Source organism: Rhipicephalus microplus, chromosome 6, assembly GCF_043290135.1.
Source record: "Rhipicephalus microplus isolate Deutch F79 chromosome 6, USDA_Rmic, whole genome shotgun sequence".
Lineage (NCBI taxonomy): Eukaryota > Metazoa > Arthropoda > Arachnida > Ixodida > Ixodidae > Rhipicephalus > Rhipicephalus microplus.
The window spans coordinates 7,402,335-7,420,372 of NC_134705.1; the positions used below are offsets into that span (position 1 = coordinate 7,402,335).

An 18,038-nucleotide genomic window follows, 5' to 3' on the forward strand; every position below is an offset into this window, starting at 1 on the left:
GCAAGGGCCGTCAAAGCAAAGCAAGACAAAACTAACACATAATCAAGCAGTCATGGCTCTGAAGGTCGAAGCTGCGGAGACAGAACTCCAGCAAGAGCTGCAGAAGTTCTGGAGCCTAGAGTCAATGGGGATCACAAGAAATAGTTTGGATAACACCGGAAATGAAGTGGTCGAAGAATTCAAGCACAAGATTGTACAACAAAACGGTCGCTATCAAGTCAGCTGGCCATGGAAACAGGACGTAAACTTGGAAAGCAACAAGGAAAATGCGATAAAAAGACTACAGCAACTTACTTAAAGGCTGCATAAAAATGAAGACATAGTGTATCGCTACGACAAAGCTATATCACAGTATATGGCATTAGGAGTCGCAGAGGAGGTCCAAGAGCCATCAGAACAGCCAAATGCACTCTGCTACTACATGCCACATCATGCGATCATTAGAGAGGACCGAGCCACAACAAAGGTTCGAGTAGTGTTTGACGCCTCATCACATTCTCGAAAAGGCACGTCTTTAAACGAGAACCTAGAGACAGGACCCAATTTGAATGAGAGCATGCTATCGCTGCTCATTAATTTCCGGAAAGAAAAGGAGGCGTTAGTTGGAGATGTTGAAAAGGCATTTCTACAAATCTCTATACATGAAGATGGTAGAGATGCAATGAGATTTCTGTGGTGAAAGCATGACGCTGAAGGAAGGTTAATGAATGAAGTGCAAACATGGCGCATGACAAGAGTAACGTTCGGAACAACACCAAGCACGTTTATACTGGCAGCTACAATTAAACACCATTTGAAACAAGTGGAATACCAGTTTCCTGATACGACAAGGACACTGCAGAAAGCGATCTACGTGGATGATGTCATTTTGGGAGCAGCAACGCTTGATAAAGCAGTCAAGTTGTACAAAGAGGCAAAGCAAGTGTTCAGAGAGGCAGCATACTTGATAGCAGTATACCACGATGGAAGCAAAGAATCAAGGCTGGTAACAGCGAAAAGCCGTGTAGCTCCAATTAAAGAGCTGACATTGGCGCGACTTGAACTGATGGCAGGGGTGGTAGCATCAAGATTATGCGACTACATCAAAGGTCACTTCAAGGAAAGTTTTCAGGAAATTCACTGCTGGACGGACTCGATGATTTTGCTGCACTGGATCAAGGGAACAAGCAAAAGAGATCTGTTTGTTGCCAACAGAATCACAAAAATTAGAGAAAAACACTTCAAGCAAGCTGGTCATTCGTTCAAAGTGACGACAACTCTACTGACCTACTTACACGAGGAATAAGCGCAAAGGCGTTGATAACGTCAAAGTTATGGTGGAACGGTCCCGAATGGATAACATCACTGGAAAAGAACTTAGTAAGCATAATTGGCACAAATACAGACGTGGAAGACCCGCATAAAACACAATGTCACCAATGCATGGGAAGAGCCAAAATTGCGCCAATCTTGGAAATCGAAGGTATTCATCATACGAACGGCTTATAAGAGTTACAGCATGGGTGTTCAGATTCATAAACAACACAAGAAAGGAAAATCACAAAGGGCCATTGACAGGAATAGAGGTAACAAATGCAGAGAAATACTGGATAAGACAGACCCAAATATCACTGAAACAAACAAAGGGTGAGGCGTATTCAAATAATCGATCATTTGAAATTAATGGACACGAAGTCTACCTTGATGACGATGGAATCATCAGACAGAAAGGACGATTGCAGTGCAGCCAAGAATTCAACAAGCACGTAATAGTAATTCCAAAGGATGAGCATTTCACGGAACTGCTAATACGTCACATGCATAAAATGGTATCACACGGAGGAGTTCAAGTGACGCTAGCGCAACTTTGAACTAAGTTCTGGATATTGCAGGGTAGACAAGCAGTGAAAAGAGTTCTAAACAAATCTGTCGTCTGCAAGAGGCACAACTCCAGACCGGCGACTCAAGACATACCTCCACTTCCGGCAGACAGAGTCACTGAAGCAGAGCCATTCAAAGTTACGGGAGTTGACTTCACAGGACCTCTTTACGCAAAGGACAAGTACCAGATTGTGACGCAATATGTACTAATATTCACCTGCGCGGTAACAAGAGGAGTACACTTGAAAGTTACCAACGATTTGTCATCGTCGAGTTTTTTACAAGCATTCCGATGATTTACAGCTCGACGGGGAATACCTGCAGTAATATACTCGGACAACGCCAAAACATTTATAAAAGCTAGAAAAGAAATCAACAAAATGCTCAAAACAATTAAAAACGAGGTCTTAAAGAACTACTGCAGTGGCCAACAAATTCAATGGAAAACGATAGCCGAGTGCGCGTCATGGCGGGGAGGATTTCACGAGCGCCTCATAAGCAGCTTGAAGACGTCGATGCAAAAAATAATATCGAAAAGCACAGCTTCAGTAGAGGAGCTACGCACTGTTGTAGCAGAAGTTGAAGGAATGCTCAACAATCGACCATTGACTTACGTATATGAAGAACCTGACGAGCAAATGCCACTAACGCCGGCAGACATCATATGTGGACGGCGACAGCTTCAAGACGGACAAACAAGACTGTACAACGGTGACATTGAAGACGCATGGCGACGCAGATGCAAACTCGTGTGCACCCGGTGGAAAAGATGGCATCAAGAATATATCAAGGAAATAGGAGCTACGGTCAAAGCCAAGACACGGCAAGCAAAACCACTCTCACAGGGTGACATCGTGTTGGTTGAGGACAAGGCTCCAAGAACATTTTGGAAAATGTGCCGGATTGAAAAACTCTACCCTGGGCGAGACGGAATAACAAGAGCTTGTCTCCTTCGCACAGGCAAAAAAGAGCTTCTAAGAAGATCGGTGAACCACATATACCCAATGGAAGGTTGTTTCATATAGCCCGCACGAGCTTATCACATTTCAACTTGGGCGGGCGGGAGCCTATAAAATATCATCATCAAACGCCGGAAGAAGAAGAAAGAAGACTGCTGCCTGGAGCGAGCGCGCGCTACTTCACTTCTTCCAATAAACCGTATTCGTTCGAAGCAGTCCCTGGTCTCGATCGTCTTAATGATGACAGTGTAAGTGTGTTGAGCCTTAGTGTGCGGAGTTTAGTTATGAGACACTGTGAGCCACGCGGTCGAAATCTTTTAGACGACGATCAAGATGACGTCAGTCTGATAAGATGAATCGTGGGTCAGTTGCAAGTTCAGCCAACTTTGTTCAACATGATATTCTGGGACGAAAAATGTGCTACTTGCTGTTAAAGACAGAGTTATCTTCAAGATGACAGGCAATATGGGAAAATATTGTGTGCCAATGTTTTTCATGATACACATGTCAATTATATGGGATGGTAATTGGATGGATTAGAATGGTTACCCCTTTTAAATGCCAGCGTGACTTTGGCCATCTTCTGGTACTCAAGAATTTGACCCTCTAAGAGTGACTGCATGAAAATAACGCGCAAAAAGTTGCTCAAGACAGCTTGTGTACTTTTTATAAATTTGGATAAGTTGTTGTCGAGTCCTTGAGCACTAGAAGTTTTTAAGTTCTCAAAGAGTTTAGAAATTTCCTGAGCTGGTATGATGGTCGGTGCCATGCCTCTTAAACATTGATGGGGGAGTTGTGGGAGGACTCCAGGGTGAAAACAAAAGAAAAATTGGAGTTCATAACGTTTGCTGTCTGGGCAAGTAACATGTTAGTGCCATCTAAGAAGACGAGCATGATGCTTTCTGTACGGCCAATGGTTTCGCTGAAACCTCAGATGTAAGAGTGAATGGTGTTTCTGTTGTGGTGTTGATTCACCCGCCGGATGCTGAATTTCTCAGCGACTGTTCTCGTGCTTTCAAATAAAGATTCTTTGGTAGCTATTTTTGGTTAGTTCTTTAAATAGCATTTTTTTTTTTTAATACCGTTTTTTTAAAGTGCACACGCCCCTACTTGTGCTTATGCTTCTTCTATACTGTGGCTTTACTGCCCGATTGGACGAACTTTTTTTGGGGGGGGGGAGGCGAAAGGGCGCTGGGCTCCTATTGCCTACGTGTTTGCATACACAAATCTGTAACCACTTATTAGAGCCCTCTATTAGTGTGTTAGTGGGACACCATTTCTTAATAGGTTAGTGTAAGTGAAGGCTCGTTTTGTAGTGTTGTCTTTTGTTATTAACATAATAAAATACAGTACTACAAGTGAGCTTTAAGACACCTTGTCGCACAGTTCAAGTTTTTTTAGCCTTGGCACGATTTTTCATCTTTGCTGAGCAGTATTGCATGAATTAAAGGGGTCGAGCTATACTTCTTCAGCTCCACGTAGGGCCCATGCATGAAAACCTATAACCGCACGAGTGCCGCCATGATGGAACGATAGTAAGCTGGTCTCACTCACACTTGCCAATGCATGCGGCAATCACCCCTGCCATTTTTATCTGTTTCATTGCAGTCAGAGGTTGTCAGATAAAGTCGACTTGTTGGCTCATAGCAACAAAAAGCATAGAGGATGAAACACTAGGGTGCCATTACAATCGGCTACATAGACATACTCTCAATCACCCCGCCCTAAAATATTAATACGATACGAAGATAGTGGCGTCATATATTAACAAAAACATAAACACTCATTTTTGTGTGCACAGGAAATAGCATAAATGGCCATTGCATATTCTCTAAAAGTACTTAATATAAATATCACACAATTTCTGTATATTTATGATTTGTGAACAAGCCTGTTTATGGTTTTCACGTCGAGAATTTCAGTGTAATAAACTGCTATATTTTGCGGTTTACTAAAGTATTAACGCCATAGCGTTAGAGAGCTTGTGTCGCAGAAATTGTGCCGTGGGCGTCGGCACCATTGGTTGCAAGCAAAACATTGTCTGTGAGCGAAAAATCAAGAAAGAAGCAAATAAAATAGAGAATAAAATTTTCAGTCCCAATGAGGATCAAACCCAGGCCGTTTGCATGGCAAGCAGGTGTCCAATCACAAAGCACAATGTTACTTGCAGCTGCATCCAGAAAAAACACTATATAAATCCCATGTAGTAGAAGGAGTGTCTTTAACGCATTTTGTTTGACAGGTTTCACGAAGAAAACGAGTCCATTCGGCGATTTGTAGGCACATTTGGGAGGCCATCAAACTACGTCGAAAAAGGGCGGGATAGTGCAGCCATCGCCGCTAAAAACACACAGGAACCTTACAACAGCTCTAAAAATGGACAACTATGTCCATTGTGTGGAAAACATATCATGCCTCCCCAGAGGCGTTGATCAAGCAAACAGCAAAGGCTGGATAATGTGCTGCCATCTGTGAGACATTGTGAGACTCTTTACAGCCGTTGAGATGGCGAGCGCACAGCGTGTATCTTGGAGGATATGCGACTCTTGCTTTAGTTCAAAAACCTGTATGTAACAATTTGCGCGCCCGTGTGAGTTTCTGATTGATTTGATTTGATTGATATGTGGGGTTTAACATCCCAAAACCACCATATGATTATGAGAGACGCCGTAGTGGACGGCTCCGAAAATTTCGACCACCTGGGGTTCTTCAACGTGCACCCAAATCTGAGCACACGGGCCTACAACATTTCACGTGTGAGTTTCTGTGTGCCATCTGTGAGACATTGTGAAAAATATGTCTAGACTACAGCAGAGCGTCGTTCCAGCAGAGGCAAGTGGCCACACTGCATAGTCACTGCATTACTATAGATATGTCACGCTTGCGTACACGTGCGTTGTAACATCAATTGTGCGTGTGCGTGTGTTAATGGCAACATTGCAATGTTCCCAAGGTGTCAACGCTTTGGAGGTTATAGCTTTTCTGGCCTAGCTTTTGCTATAGAGTCTGTTAAACTCTATACCAAATAGCCATATGACATAGATTCACTAAAAGAGCTTATTGCCTTATGAATCCACTGCTGCGAAAATTTTTAGGTCCAGTACCTTAGCCGACTTTGAGAATTTATTGTGAATTTCTGGCCGGCCTGCTGCACTATAATATGGGGTTCACATGTTCTCGGGACCCTCAGTTACCGATCGGCAGCATTTCCTGACTATGCTCAAAAAGCATTGTCTCCCTTTAAGGAGGAGCTTCATTCTACAGTGGGGCATTCACATTGTATTTTTTTTCTAAAGCATGTTAAAGCGTGGGGATGACTCTACTAGAATGCCTGCTTGTCGCGCAGAAGCCCTGGGTTAATTCCCACGCCGACCGAAGATTTTTAATTATTTAACTGTTTGTATTTATTTCTAATTTTCACAGACAACCGATGATTCGAATTCGGGAACTTCTGCAAAATGAACTGTTAAATATGAAGCATTTTTTAGCAACCGAGGACACTTAGAGCGTCTGTCTGTCTCACCTAAGTCTGGGTGCTGTTGTGGTTGCCTCAGTAATGTGGTGGCGCAGACCAAGATTGATATGGGAAGGTAAGAGGACGTGTCAAATATGACTGTCTGTTCATGAAACGTGCAAAATTCTGTTTTGGGCATCGTGGAACACTTTCACCCAGACACGTGTGACACATACTCGTTTACAACAAGCCACGGTATGTGTCGCATGTGACCTTCCTAGGAACGGCGAGAACGGACATTGGCAATTTAAATACCAGTGTGCTAAGAAAAATCGACTCGGGCGGCTTAGCCTGATGTGTGCAAAGCATAAAAATCAGAATCCCAGTGACAATCTAACCCGAGCATTTTACATGGCATTCAACTACAGAGCCACATGATGTCTTGAAACTGCCTCGTAGAAAGACGCTATGCAGGCATACTGTCATTGCAACATCAATTGTAGTTGCAGTACTGGTTATCTAATATTCTGGCAAAGCAGTAAATTCATAATTGAAGACAGGAAAAGACACTATCACAAAAGAGGACACGGGAGAGAGTGCCAACTTTTTTTATTGGCCAACTTTGGCCTATGTTCATAGTTGATTGTAAGACATCGAAAGACCCAATCACAAAAGAACGCTCTGTCCCATGTTGTCACTTGTGATTAGATCTTTTTGTGCCTTAAAATCAAGTATAAACATACATAAACTCACCCAACAAGAAGTTTTTTTAAAAACATAGATATTACATTTGTGCTCCTATGATACTAGTGTCGTGCTGGGTTACTGCCAATCGCTCTAATGCTTATTGTGCTTTTATAGCTGTCTATTAAATGTTACATTTGTATTCCTTGATTCAGTAAGCTATATTTATATGCTGCTTGACCTCGAAGGAATATGCTATCGAAAACTATGTGCAATTTTCACATCATTGCATCGTAAACTGCACTTCTTTTCGATAGCACCGATGTCTGTGCTCTAACGTGAGGTTCTGACATTATGTCAAAGCGAAAGTTACCCTTTGAATGCCAAAGTAGTTGACGTTCCGAGTAAACCCTGGATTTGCACACGACTAGTCTGATAAAAACAGGTTGGTCCACCTTGCAATGCTTGGCTCAAAGCCAAAAAATTGCAGCAGAGACTGCTTCGCATGAAAGCAATTTTCAAAATGCATGGAATCTTCCCAATTTTAATGCTGTTGAGATAATAATGATGTTGGGCCTACTAGCTCGGGAATCAAATATTCGTGTCCTTGCATTCAGCTTTTTTTTTTTTAACTATTCAACTGTATTTGAATAATACAGGTTGAATTCTGCATGATGAGTCGGACACTCAGTGGATGCAGCCTAGATCCCAAGTCTGTCCTAGTTACTCCTCTGGTCAAGTACAAGCTCATTCTTGGTGAGTACCCTGCATCTAATTAGGCATGCAAATGTTTATTTGGGGATTTTGAAATTGTGGTGATATTGTTAAGGAGCGACATGGGGGGCGTGAACCATTGGTGTGTCTTCCACAGTAGCTTTATCATAGCTTATCATTCACAGACATAGTGCAAGGTGTCGTGTTGCGCCCTAGCGAAAGGGCCTGCGCGTCCGGGCCGGCCGCAGGAGCTGAGAAAGGGACTGAGCCGCTTCCGATGGGCGCGAGATAACGTCCAACCTTTATTCCATGCAACCAGCATACATATATAGCAGACACTCATGTGACCAATGACGTCACGTACAAACGACACTTTACAATTGCGGGCGACAGCGCCAGATAACGCGGACACTTGACGCGCCTGGGCGCTATCACCACATCTCCCCTTCTTTAACAATACGCTGACAGTTGCAACAAACTTCGCAGCACTGCCAGTGAAAGAACACTTTGCAGAAAACAAAAAATGCGCAAGAACAACACAGTCAATTACTGAACCCGTAGCGGTCCGGCCGTCGAACAAGACGACCAGATCGCGTTTGGTATTCAGGAAGGTCAGTTCCCGGCAAGGAAGGGCTAGATAGATCGTCAGGCGCCATGCTGTCTGTAACGCGATTAGAATTCTGTTCCGTTTCTACCCGACTATCATCTGCCCGAGGAAAATCATCGCTATCTGCCTCATCCTCACCTTCTTTTGGCTGTGAAACAAAGCGCACCAAGGATTTCCTGTTTCTTTCTAGAACTACACCAGTGGAAGTTCTAACCACATACGACCTCGGCCGCTCAGCAAGTCGCAAGACTCGCGCTTTTGCTTTGCAGTCCGTCACCCAGACTTCCGCGCCCGGTTCGAGTGCTCGCAACGAAGTAGCCCTATGACGAAGGTTGAAGTTCCTACGCTGCCGCTGTCGGGCGGTCGTATCATGGCTTCTGAACTCTCTCAGGTTCACCGTCTGAGGCAGAAGGCTTGTGGGATGGACAGGCACTGTTGTGCGTAGCCGCCTGCCCATTAGAAGTTCTGCAGGGCTTTTCCCAAGTGGCCCCGGAGTGTCCCTGTACGCTAGGAGAGAAAGATGTGGGTCCTTCGCTTTTGTAATGAGACCTTTGATTGTCTGGACCATCCTCTCTACTTCACCATTTGCCTGGGGGTACCTTGGGCTAGACGTCACAGCGGGAAACCCGTAGTTGCGAGCGAACAACTTGTATTCCTGCGACACAAATTGCGGTCCGTTATCAGACATAACAACTTCTGGTATGCCATGTCTTGCAAAGAAACTTTTAAGGTGCGTAATGACAGTGGCACTCGTTGTAGATGATAACAAAGCAATCTCTGGGTACCTAGAAAAATAATCTACGACTACCAAATACCATTTTCCTTGAACATGGCAGAGATCAGCTCCTAGTTTTTGCCAAGGACGCTGTGGAGTGGTTGTCGGGATCATTGGTTCTGGCTTTTGGTGTCTGTGCTCGGCGCATACGCGGCAATCGGTAACCAAAGCTTTCAGCTGATAACTCAACCCTGGCCACCATACCGACTCTTTGGCTCGAGCTCTGCATTTTTCGATTCCCAGGTGACTCTCGTGCAAGCGTATCAAGACGACCTCTGTGCGCAATTTTCGAGGAATGACCAACCTCATACCTTTAAGTAGCACGCCTTCAGCAACGGTAAGCGTGGCTCTTTCCTGCCAATATGGACGCAAGACCATCGGAAGAGATGAAAATTTTGGCCACCCTTTCCGGCTGAATTTTACGAGTGCTTGACAAACTTCGTCAGCGGCTTGTTCTGCTTTCACTCTCTCGAAGAGGCTGGCCTCAACCACGTTTTACAAGCATCCTGAAACGTGCTTGCTGACGTCACTAATAGACAGTGCATTATCAGTTTCTTTTCCCCGAATCGGGGCCCTCGACAAGACATCTGCAGTAACTAAGCTCTTGCCCGGGACATGCACAACTTCATAGCTGAACCGCATGAGCCTCATGCGAAAACGCTGAATGCGAGGTGGTAAAACATCCAAAGGAGATTTTCCCAGCAAGGTTACAAGAGTTTTGTGGTCGGTTTCACACACAATTTCAAGACCTTTGATGTACCCTTCGAATCGTTCTGCCGCCCACATCATTGCTAGTGCTTCTTTTTCAATCTGGGATTATCTGGTTTCGGCAGGCGTCAACGATCGTGATGCAAAGGCAACAGGTCGTTTTTCGTTGTTTGGTTGAACTTGCATCAGTACCGCCCCCAAACCGAATGACGACGCATCGGCGGAAAGAATCGTAGGGTACTTTGCATCATAGTTAGCCATGACGCGCGCCGAACCAATAACGTCTTTAACGTATGACAGCGCTTGCTCTTGGGCTGGTCCCCACGTCCATTCAGAACTCTTCAAAAGCAAGTGACGTAACGGCGCCGTTTTTGAAGCCAAATCTGGTATGAATCTTGCCAGATGATTAGTCATACCGAGCAGCCGTCGAACGTCAGACACGTTATTTGGCGTCGGCAGTTCTTTGATGGCCCGGACCTTTTCAGGGTCCGGCCTGATTCCATCTCGACTTAGAACACAACCAAGAAACTTTATCTCGGTTACTCCAAAACAACACTTTTCTTTGTTTAGCGTAACACCAGCACTCATGAGACGGTCTAAAGTAAGACGCAGACGCTCATCATGTTGAGCTTTGTTGCAGCCATAAATGAGCACATCATCCATCATGTTTACCACGCCTGGGATTCCTTGCAGAGTCTGCGACATTTTCTTTTGAAAAAACTCAGGTGCTGACGTTATTCCAAACGGTAGCCTCTGAAAACAGTATCGCCCAAATGGCGTAATGAAGGTAGTTAACAATTGGCTTTCCGGCGACAACTTGATCTGATGAAATCCAGAATTAGCGTCCACCTTCGAAAAAACCGATGCCCCACTTAACAGACCAAGGCTATCTTCAACCGTTGGCATAACATAGCGCTCGCGAAGTACACTTTTATTTAGTTGCGTCAAGTCAATGCAAATACGAACGTCTCCAGAAGGTTTGAGTACTGGTACAATACCTGCGCACCATTCTTTTGGTTCGTCTACTTTGCGGATTACGTCATCTCTCTCCATGTGCTCGAGCTCCTGCTTCACTCGGTCCCGCAGGGGTAAGGCAATGCGACGCGCAACCGGAATAGCAAAGGGTACCGAGTTCGGCTTCAGTCTGATATTGTATTCCCCTTTCATAGCTCCCAGACTACCGAAAAGCTGAGGGTAGGAAGCTTCGATGGCTGTTGCGCTACTGACCGAGTCAGCGAACTTGATCAGCTCAAGGGCTTCGAGCGCTGGGAGACCCAAAAGTATCGAGCGTAAAGGCGAGACTACGTACACAGTTTGTCGGACAATGCGTTGTCTCCACTGTATAGTGGCAAGAAATTTTCCGAGAACATGCAGTGGCTCATTCGCAGGGCCTGTTAAGGTTATGTCGCACTTGTCTAATTTGGTAGGCAATCCCGGAAATGTTGAGGGTACAACAGACACTTCTGCACCCGAGTCAAGTTTAGCGAACACCGGAGTGCCGTTAATGATAACTTGAGCATACCGAGAATTGGAGTGCTCCCCATTTACCGCGCCTACGAAATATGCCCCTTTTTCCATATGGAAAGAAGAAATCGGCACCTTCTTTCGCTCGCCTGCAGCCTTTTTCCGACACACCACTGCGAAATGTCCGGAACAACCGCAGTAGTTGCATTTCGCAGCTCGTGCCGGGCAGGAGGTCCTCGGGTGCTCTCCTTGACCGCAGTTGGGGCACGAACTGGATGTGAGAGGTCGGTAGGACTGTGGTCTGGTGCGTTGACGTTGTGTGACCGGTGCTCTGGTCCTTGACGAGGTGCCGGAACGCTGTCCTGAAGAATTCTTTCGGGGCTGCCGTTGTTTGTTGACCGCGTCCAGGTTGCTGGCTGGCGCTGCCGAAGGTTCGTCGCTGGTTTCTCGCAGCTGTTGCTGCTGTCGTCGGACGGTCTCCTTCAAGCGAGCGTTTGCCAAAGCGCTGGCGAGTGTAAGATTTGCATCCATTTGCAGAGACTCCGAGAGCTTGGCATCACTGAGGCCGACTACAAACCGGTCGCGGATCATGCGTTCCTTTTCCTTGTAGTCGCACCGGTCCGCCAGTGTGTGCAACGCGGTGACGAATTGGTCGACTGACTCGCCTGGTTGTTGTATGCGTCGGTGAAAACATGCGCTCTCGTAAACGAGGTTCCGTGCGGCCACGAAGTGATCGTCGAACTTTTTTCTGACGGTTTCATACTGCTTCTGCTGTTGTTCAGATAGTGTGAAGGTCGAAAAGATCTCTCTCGCTTGCCTGCCCATTGTGTAGAGTAGAGTCCGGACTTGCGCTTCTTCACTTTGCTCATTTAAGCCAGAGGCAAAGCGGTAGTCGTCGAATAGTTGGATCCAGGAAGGCCATTCGGACGTTCGGTCGAAGTCAAACGCTGGCGGAGCTGGAACTGCGAACATGCCGTGAACTGGCTTGACTTCTTTGTCTTCTGACATGGCGCCGCTTGACGAAGAAAGGTGCAACGCCCCTCGAATATCAGAAGAATCCCACTTCTGACACCATGTCGTGTTGCGCCCTAGCGAAAGGGCCTGCGCGTCCGGGCCGGCCGCAGGAGCTGAGAAAGGGACTGAGCCGCTTCCGATGGGCGCGAGATAACGTCCAACCTTTATTCCATGCAACCAGCATACATATATAGCAGACACTCATGTGACCAATGACGTCACGTACAAACGACACTTTACAATTGCGGGCGACAGCGCCAGATAACGCGGACACTTGACGCGCCTGGGCGCTATCACCACACAAGGTACGACGAAAACTTGTCAGGGGAGGAGCGTTCATTGAATAAAACAGTCACTCGAATTGTTTGAAGAAAAATAAAACATAAACCCGAAGGGGTCCGAAAATTTGTTCGAATTAAAAGAAGTTTAAATTATGAAACCTAAATAAACGGAGGGCTCTCCATGCAGTAGCGTATGTGCATTGAGCTAACACACGAGGGGGAAGTTTCAGAAGACTTACATTTATTCGCAAATTACAAGACATCCGTTATTAATTGGAGTAATCGGTGATGTGCGTCTGGACATGTTTGCCTTGCAGCAAGTCAATCAATTTCGCGCGCAGCGTGCAAAACATTTCTACTTTGGCTTCAGCATTCTCCTGGCAGGAGAAGTTGCACGCAGAAATATCCAGCGCCGACACTTTCTAAAGACAACAACAATTGCTGCACAGCGGAGCCTTTCCGCTGCGCAGCCGAGAGAAGCAGATCGGCATTTGAGAGAAAACCAGCACTCCACGGCAGCATTTTTTTTTTTTGTTCTCTTTGCGTGCGTCGTTGAAAGGAGAAAGGTTACGTGGTCGTGACGGGAAAGAGGGAAGCGTGGCACCGGCGCATAGAGACTCCCTCCCCTCTCCTTAATGCGCAGAGCCGTGCTTCCGCAAGAGGCAAGGGCTGCAGAAAGATCCTTTCCTTCAACCACTCATTCATTCAATGCAGCGACCGCTTTGTTTTTTTTTTTCCTCTCTCTGTTCGTGCGCGGCATTGGAAGGAGAAGGGTCATCACGTTGCAAGGACGGAAAAGGGAAAAGCGTGACATGGGCGCGTCGCAGATCGGCATTTGAGAGAGAGCAAACATTCCACCGCAGCCTTTTCTTTCCTTTTCATTTTTTTTGCGCAGCGTTGAGGGGTCGCAGGTGCCGCCGCGGGATCGGGCGGGGTGCTGAGATCATTTTCGGATCGCGGTATATTAGTAATAATTGTCGCAAGTGCTTGCACATTCAAATTACCGGGCGTTTTCGCCCATTGGAATACGCATAGCTTTGACAAGACCTCATCATGAGTTCGAAATAGCCGGAAGTTCAAATTAAGCGTGTTCGAAATAATGAGATTCTACTGTACTGACATCTTGGGGCCACTATGGATTCCTTGTTCACAAAAAATAGGATGCTAAAGAGCGTGACTATATATGTGCTAGGTGGCGCTGAGTGCACATCCATATCTCTAGGAGATTTCCTGTGTACGGTTAATTGCATTTTTAGTTGTGTGAATGTACAAAACTTTAAAGGCAGCCATGCTGATAGGCACTTCTCTGTCGCAATTATGCTGACAGAATATTTGATGAAGTGGTTAGTGTTCAAGTGATGATTGGCCAAGGTGTTCAATCTTACATTGCCTTTCTTGACTTAGTTTTGGTGCTGCTAAATTGTTCTTCTAAAGTTTCCAGTTTCACCTCTGTAGGATGCGTCAAAACCTTTGTACGGCATCCCGTAGATAACCCCTGGAAATTTTGAGCTTTCCAAATGAGCCTCTGCTCATACGAGCTTTTTGGTTTGTTCATTGCCACATGTCAGACTCGAAACATCAGCCTTCCTGACTCCATTATCATCGCGTCCCACCAGGAATTACCATTCTGTAAAGTTCTCGCCTATCACAGCGCGCACTAACAATTTTAAGTATTCTTTTTTTCCCCGCACTATAACCGACTGGAATAACCTCCCGCATGAAATTCTTTCATCTGACAATGTGCTGAAATCTATTGATCAAATGTTTGACTTGTAAAATTTTGTATTAATATTTTACAGTGTTTTCAAAATATTTTGTATTGTTGTGTTTATTGTTTTTACCTCGCTAAAGATTGTATAATTGTTCTAACGGCTCTGTAACACCCCCACTCCTGCTTGGGCCCATTTGTGGCCTGCAGTATTGTATAAATAAATAAATAAATAAACAAATAAATAAATAAATAATGTGCAATTTTAACACTCTATGTGCCAAACACTCTAGGAAGCGCCTCGCTGATGCCTTGTGCATAGGTGACGGCAGCACATTTTGGCATGTCGTCTTCACCAATCTCTTCAGCATAAGCATCTGAAGACTGCAATGGTTCACTCCTGAGGAGCTGTGAAGGGTGGCCGTTGCTGCAGCGGGCCTTCGTTACTACAGCTAGCTCTTGCTTGTGCAGAGCAGGCTCAGAGCAGATGAGCATTGCCCGAGAGAAACAGCTCCGGCAACAAAGCAAAGTGCCGAGGCGAACCTTAGGTATCTATCCGCGTGGGTCGGCGTCTGGTACACACTTGTTATAGGTCTCTTGGCTGTCCGTTTTACAAGGACGTCGTGGAAGGCAACCTGACAATTGTTTTCCTTTTGTGTGGTGAACTGGATACTAGGAACAAAAGAGTTTTCATACTCAAGGAAAGGTCTTGGTTACGAATCACACAATACCTATAGACAGCATAGTGGACAACCACTTTCAAAGCAGCCTTGTATGAGCTAAGTGCAGAATTTTTATATGCCTCAACGGTGATGTTCACAAAAGCTATGGAAACAGACGCCCCCATTGCTGCTCCAATCCGCTGCTTATAAATAAAAAAACATGTTTGCATGCAGAGCTCCAGCAACCTGCACAAGTCCTACGTCTCAAATAGCATACATCATTCTCAAGACGATTCTTGCTACTCTGGACAAAGTTTACCCTTCTTTCTTACATTTATAGTGAGTGTCTCATTCTGGCAGACGTAGTGTCTTCAGGTGGTATGCAAGGGATTATTGGTCAGCTGCCGATTCGAAATAAGATGACGTGCCACGTGACACCAATAGACAAAAAATGAGTGTCCTACACGCGCCGCAATGGCAACGGGCAGCGCTGACTGATGCTTCTATGTTTAATCCACATGCATACCCTATAAAGTGGATGCAGGAATACCCACCGTATTACCTCAGCTGGTAGAGCATTGAACGTGTTATTCCAAGGTCGCAGGTTTGGTTCCTGCCCACAGCAAGCTATCTTTCATCCACGTTCCTTTCTTCACATTTAGATTGTAATTACTTACAATAGTATCCCCTATACTTTCCTTGGCATAATTGTGTGCTCGTTCTCATTAATAAGGTTTGATAAAGTGTCATGTTTTGAAAGAATGGTTCATATGCTAATGTAGATAATTGAAAACGGAGTGTAACGAACACGCCAGGGCCGTGGCTGGGCCAAGACAAAAGCTTTATTGCGATAGCGCGGGTTAATGTAGCGTTGTGCAAGAGGGGTTAAGGGGAAGGGAAGGAGAAGAAGCAGTGGTGATAACGGCGGCTTCGGCTGCCGTGACGTCACGGATACATCATTCCGCTCCCCCTACGGTGAGTAACGGTCTGGGGGTTTGCGTTGCCGGCCCGAGCGACGCAACACCGGAGTTGAGGGGCTCCCGGCGATCTCGCTCCTTGTTGGCGCTCGCCTCGGTGTTCCTCCTGCTAGGGCCCCGCCGGCAGTTTCGAGGCACCGAGAGTCACCGACTTCTCCCTGGTCATGCTCCAACTCCCGTGGCTTCACCTGGTCGCTGTGGCGCCTAATGGTTTCCCCCTCCGGACCATCGGCATTCACCAGGCAGGCTCCGTCTGTCGATGTAATGCTGGCTGGAGTCCACGGCTCGCCTCGCCCGAAGTTCCTCACCCAGACTGGCTCCCCGGGCTGCCACCCATCGAGGGGGGGACGGTCAACTGGTGAGGGCGGAATGGACACTGCGTTGTCCAGCCTGGAGCGAAGATCGTAGCCCATTAGGAGTTGCGCTGGTGTCCGGCCCCCGGCCTGCGGCGTCCTGCGGTACCTGTGCAAAATCCTAGCCAGGCGGGTTTTCAGTGACCCTTGTACATTCTTCTTCAATGAATCCTTCACCGTACGAACCGCCCGCTCCGCGAGCCCATTGGACTGGGGGTGATACGGTGCTGTTCGGAGGTGTACTATGTTATTCAGCTTCGTGAAGGTGTTAAATTCCCAACTCGTAAACTGTGGGCTATTATCGGATACCAGCGTCCGGGGCAACCCGAATGTACTGAACAAGGTGCGCAGAGCCTCTATGGTGGCGTGTGTGGTGGAACTCTTCATGGGTATCGCTTCTATCCACTTACTATGTGAATCCACCACAATCAGTAGCATGTGACCATCGATCGGCCCCGCAAAATCGATATGCAGCCTCGACCAACGCTCATCCGTTTCTGGCCACGCAACAGGGGGTTTCTTTGGGGGCATAGGGGCAGCTTGGATGCAACTGGTGCAGGACTTAACCATGTGCTCAATGTCATTATCGATCCGGGGGTACCACATCAAGGAGCGCCCTAGCCGCTTCATTGAGCAAATCCCTTGATGAGTATCATGCAGCAGACGTAACATCACTGCTCGGGCACTCTTAGGGACGATCACTCGATGGCCCCAGTATAGAAGCCCATAACTCCCCGTTATCTCAGCTTTCCGGTTGAAGTATGGCATCAAGTGCTGGTCCTTAGGCCCCAAATTTCTTGGCCATCCCTCCTGCACCCATTTTTGCACCTTTGCTAAATCGTCATCAAGCTCCGTGAGAGTGCCCAGTTGCTTCGCAGACATGACACCATCATTGAGGGTCTCCGTGAGCAGGACATACTCACCGTCCACAGTTTCTTCCTGCGTCTCTGGCTGGGAAGTTGCTGACGTGGGAAGTCGGCTGAGGGCATCGGCTGGAATGTTGTCTTTCCCGGGCTGGTGTTTGATGACGTAATCGTAGGCGCTCAGCAGCAGGGCCCACCGCTGGATTCGCGCAGCGGCCATCACGGGCACTGGCCTGTCTGGGTGAAAAAGTGCAACAAGCGGCTTATGGTCCGTCATCAATGTGAAAGTATTGCCGAGCAAGTATTGTCGGAATTTCGACGCACCAAACACAAGTGCCAAGGCTTCACGCTCCAGCTGCGAGTAATTTTTTTCAGCTCCAGTCAATAACCGAGAGCGGAACCCTATGGGCCGAAGTACTCCGCCCCCGACATCGTGTGAAAGCACTGCGCCTATTCCGTCCGGGGAGGCATCGCATTCCAGGACTAGCGGCTTGTGTGGGTCAAAATGCGCCAGAAAGTCTGCGGATTCCAGAAGGTCTTTCACACTGCTGAATGACTGCTGTTGAGCGGTATCCCACTTCCACTTAGCTTCCTTCCGGAGTAGTTGATATAGGGGTGCCATGGCGGTCGATGCATTGGGAAGAAACTTGTGGTAGTACGTTACCATGCCGAGGTAGGACCTTAATTCTGCGGAATTCCGTGGTGCCTGAACCTTAAGGATGGCGTCTATGTTTTCCGTCTTTGGTTGAAGACCTCGAGCGCTGATTCGATGCCCCAAAAAATCCACCTCTAGTTGGCGGAACTTGCACTTGTCTGCGTTCAGGCGCACGCCGTATTCCCAGAAACGCTTGAATACATCGTGCAGGGTGATGCAGTCATTGCGTTTCTCTGCCACGATGACGTCGTCTAGGTAGACCTGAACACCCGGAAGTCCCTGCAAAATGGTCTCCATACG

The 18,038-nt window shown here is 46.8% G+C and overlaps 2 protein-coding genes across 13 annotated transcripts in view; one reads left to right on the top strand and one right to left on the bottom strand.

Annotated features, from left to right (window-relative positions):
* The window catches only part of LOC119167755 (uncharacterized), a 595,822-nt gene that overhangs the window by 447,843 nt on the left and 129,941 nt on the right, over nucleotides 1–18,038 (top strand). For 9 of the 12 annotated variants that reach the window (XR_012883841.1, XR_012883842.1, XM_075865247.1 and 6 more), the window contains one exon: nucleotides 7,617–7,713. The exons of 2 other annotated variants lie outside the window; for them this stretch is intronic. Coding sequence is in view for 8 of the 10 variants with exons in the window: in XM_075865247.1 (XP_075721362.1) it covers nucleotides 7,617–7,713 (97 nt within the window). In the remaining 2 variants the exon portion in view is untranslated. Of the gene's footprint in view, nucleotides 1–7,616; nucleotides 7,714–9,296; nucleotides 16,173–18,038 lie in introns of those variants that run through there. One more of the 12 variants, XM_075865252.1, reaches the window with a different exon arrangement.
* Nucleotides 9,382–12,233, bottom strand: LOC142765116 (uncharacterized). Its single transcript, XM_075865689.1, has 3 exons — nucleotides 11,375–12,233; nucleotides 10,760–11,026; nucleotides 9,382–9,407 (listed from the first exon to the last, which is right to left on the bottom strand). The coding sequence occupies exons 1-3, from the start codon at nucleotides 12,231–12,233 to the stop codon at nucleotides 9,382–9,384; spliced, it is 1,152 nt and encodes a 383-aa protein (XP_075721804.1).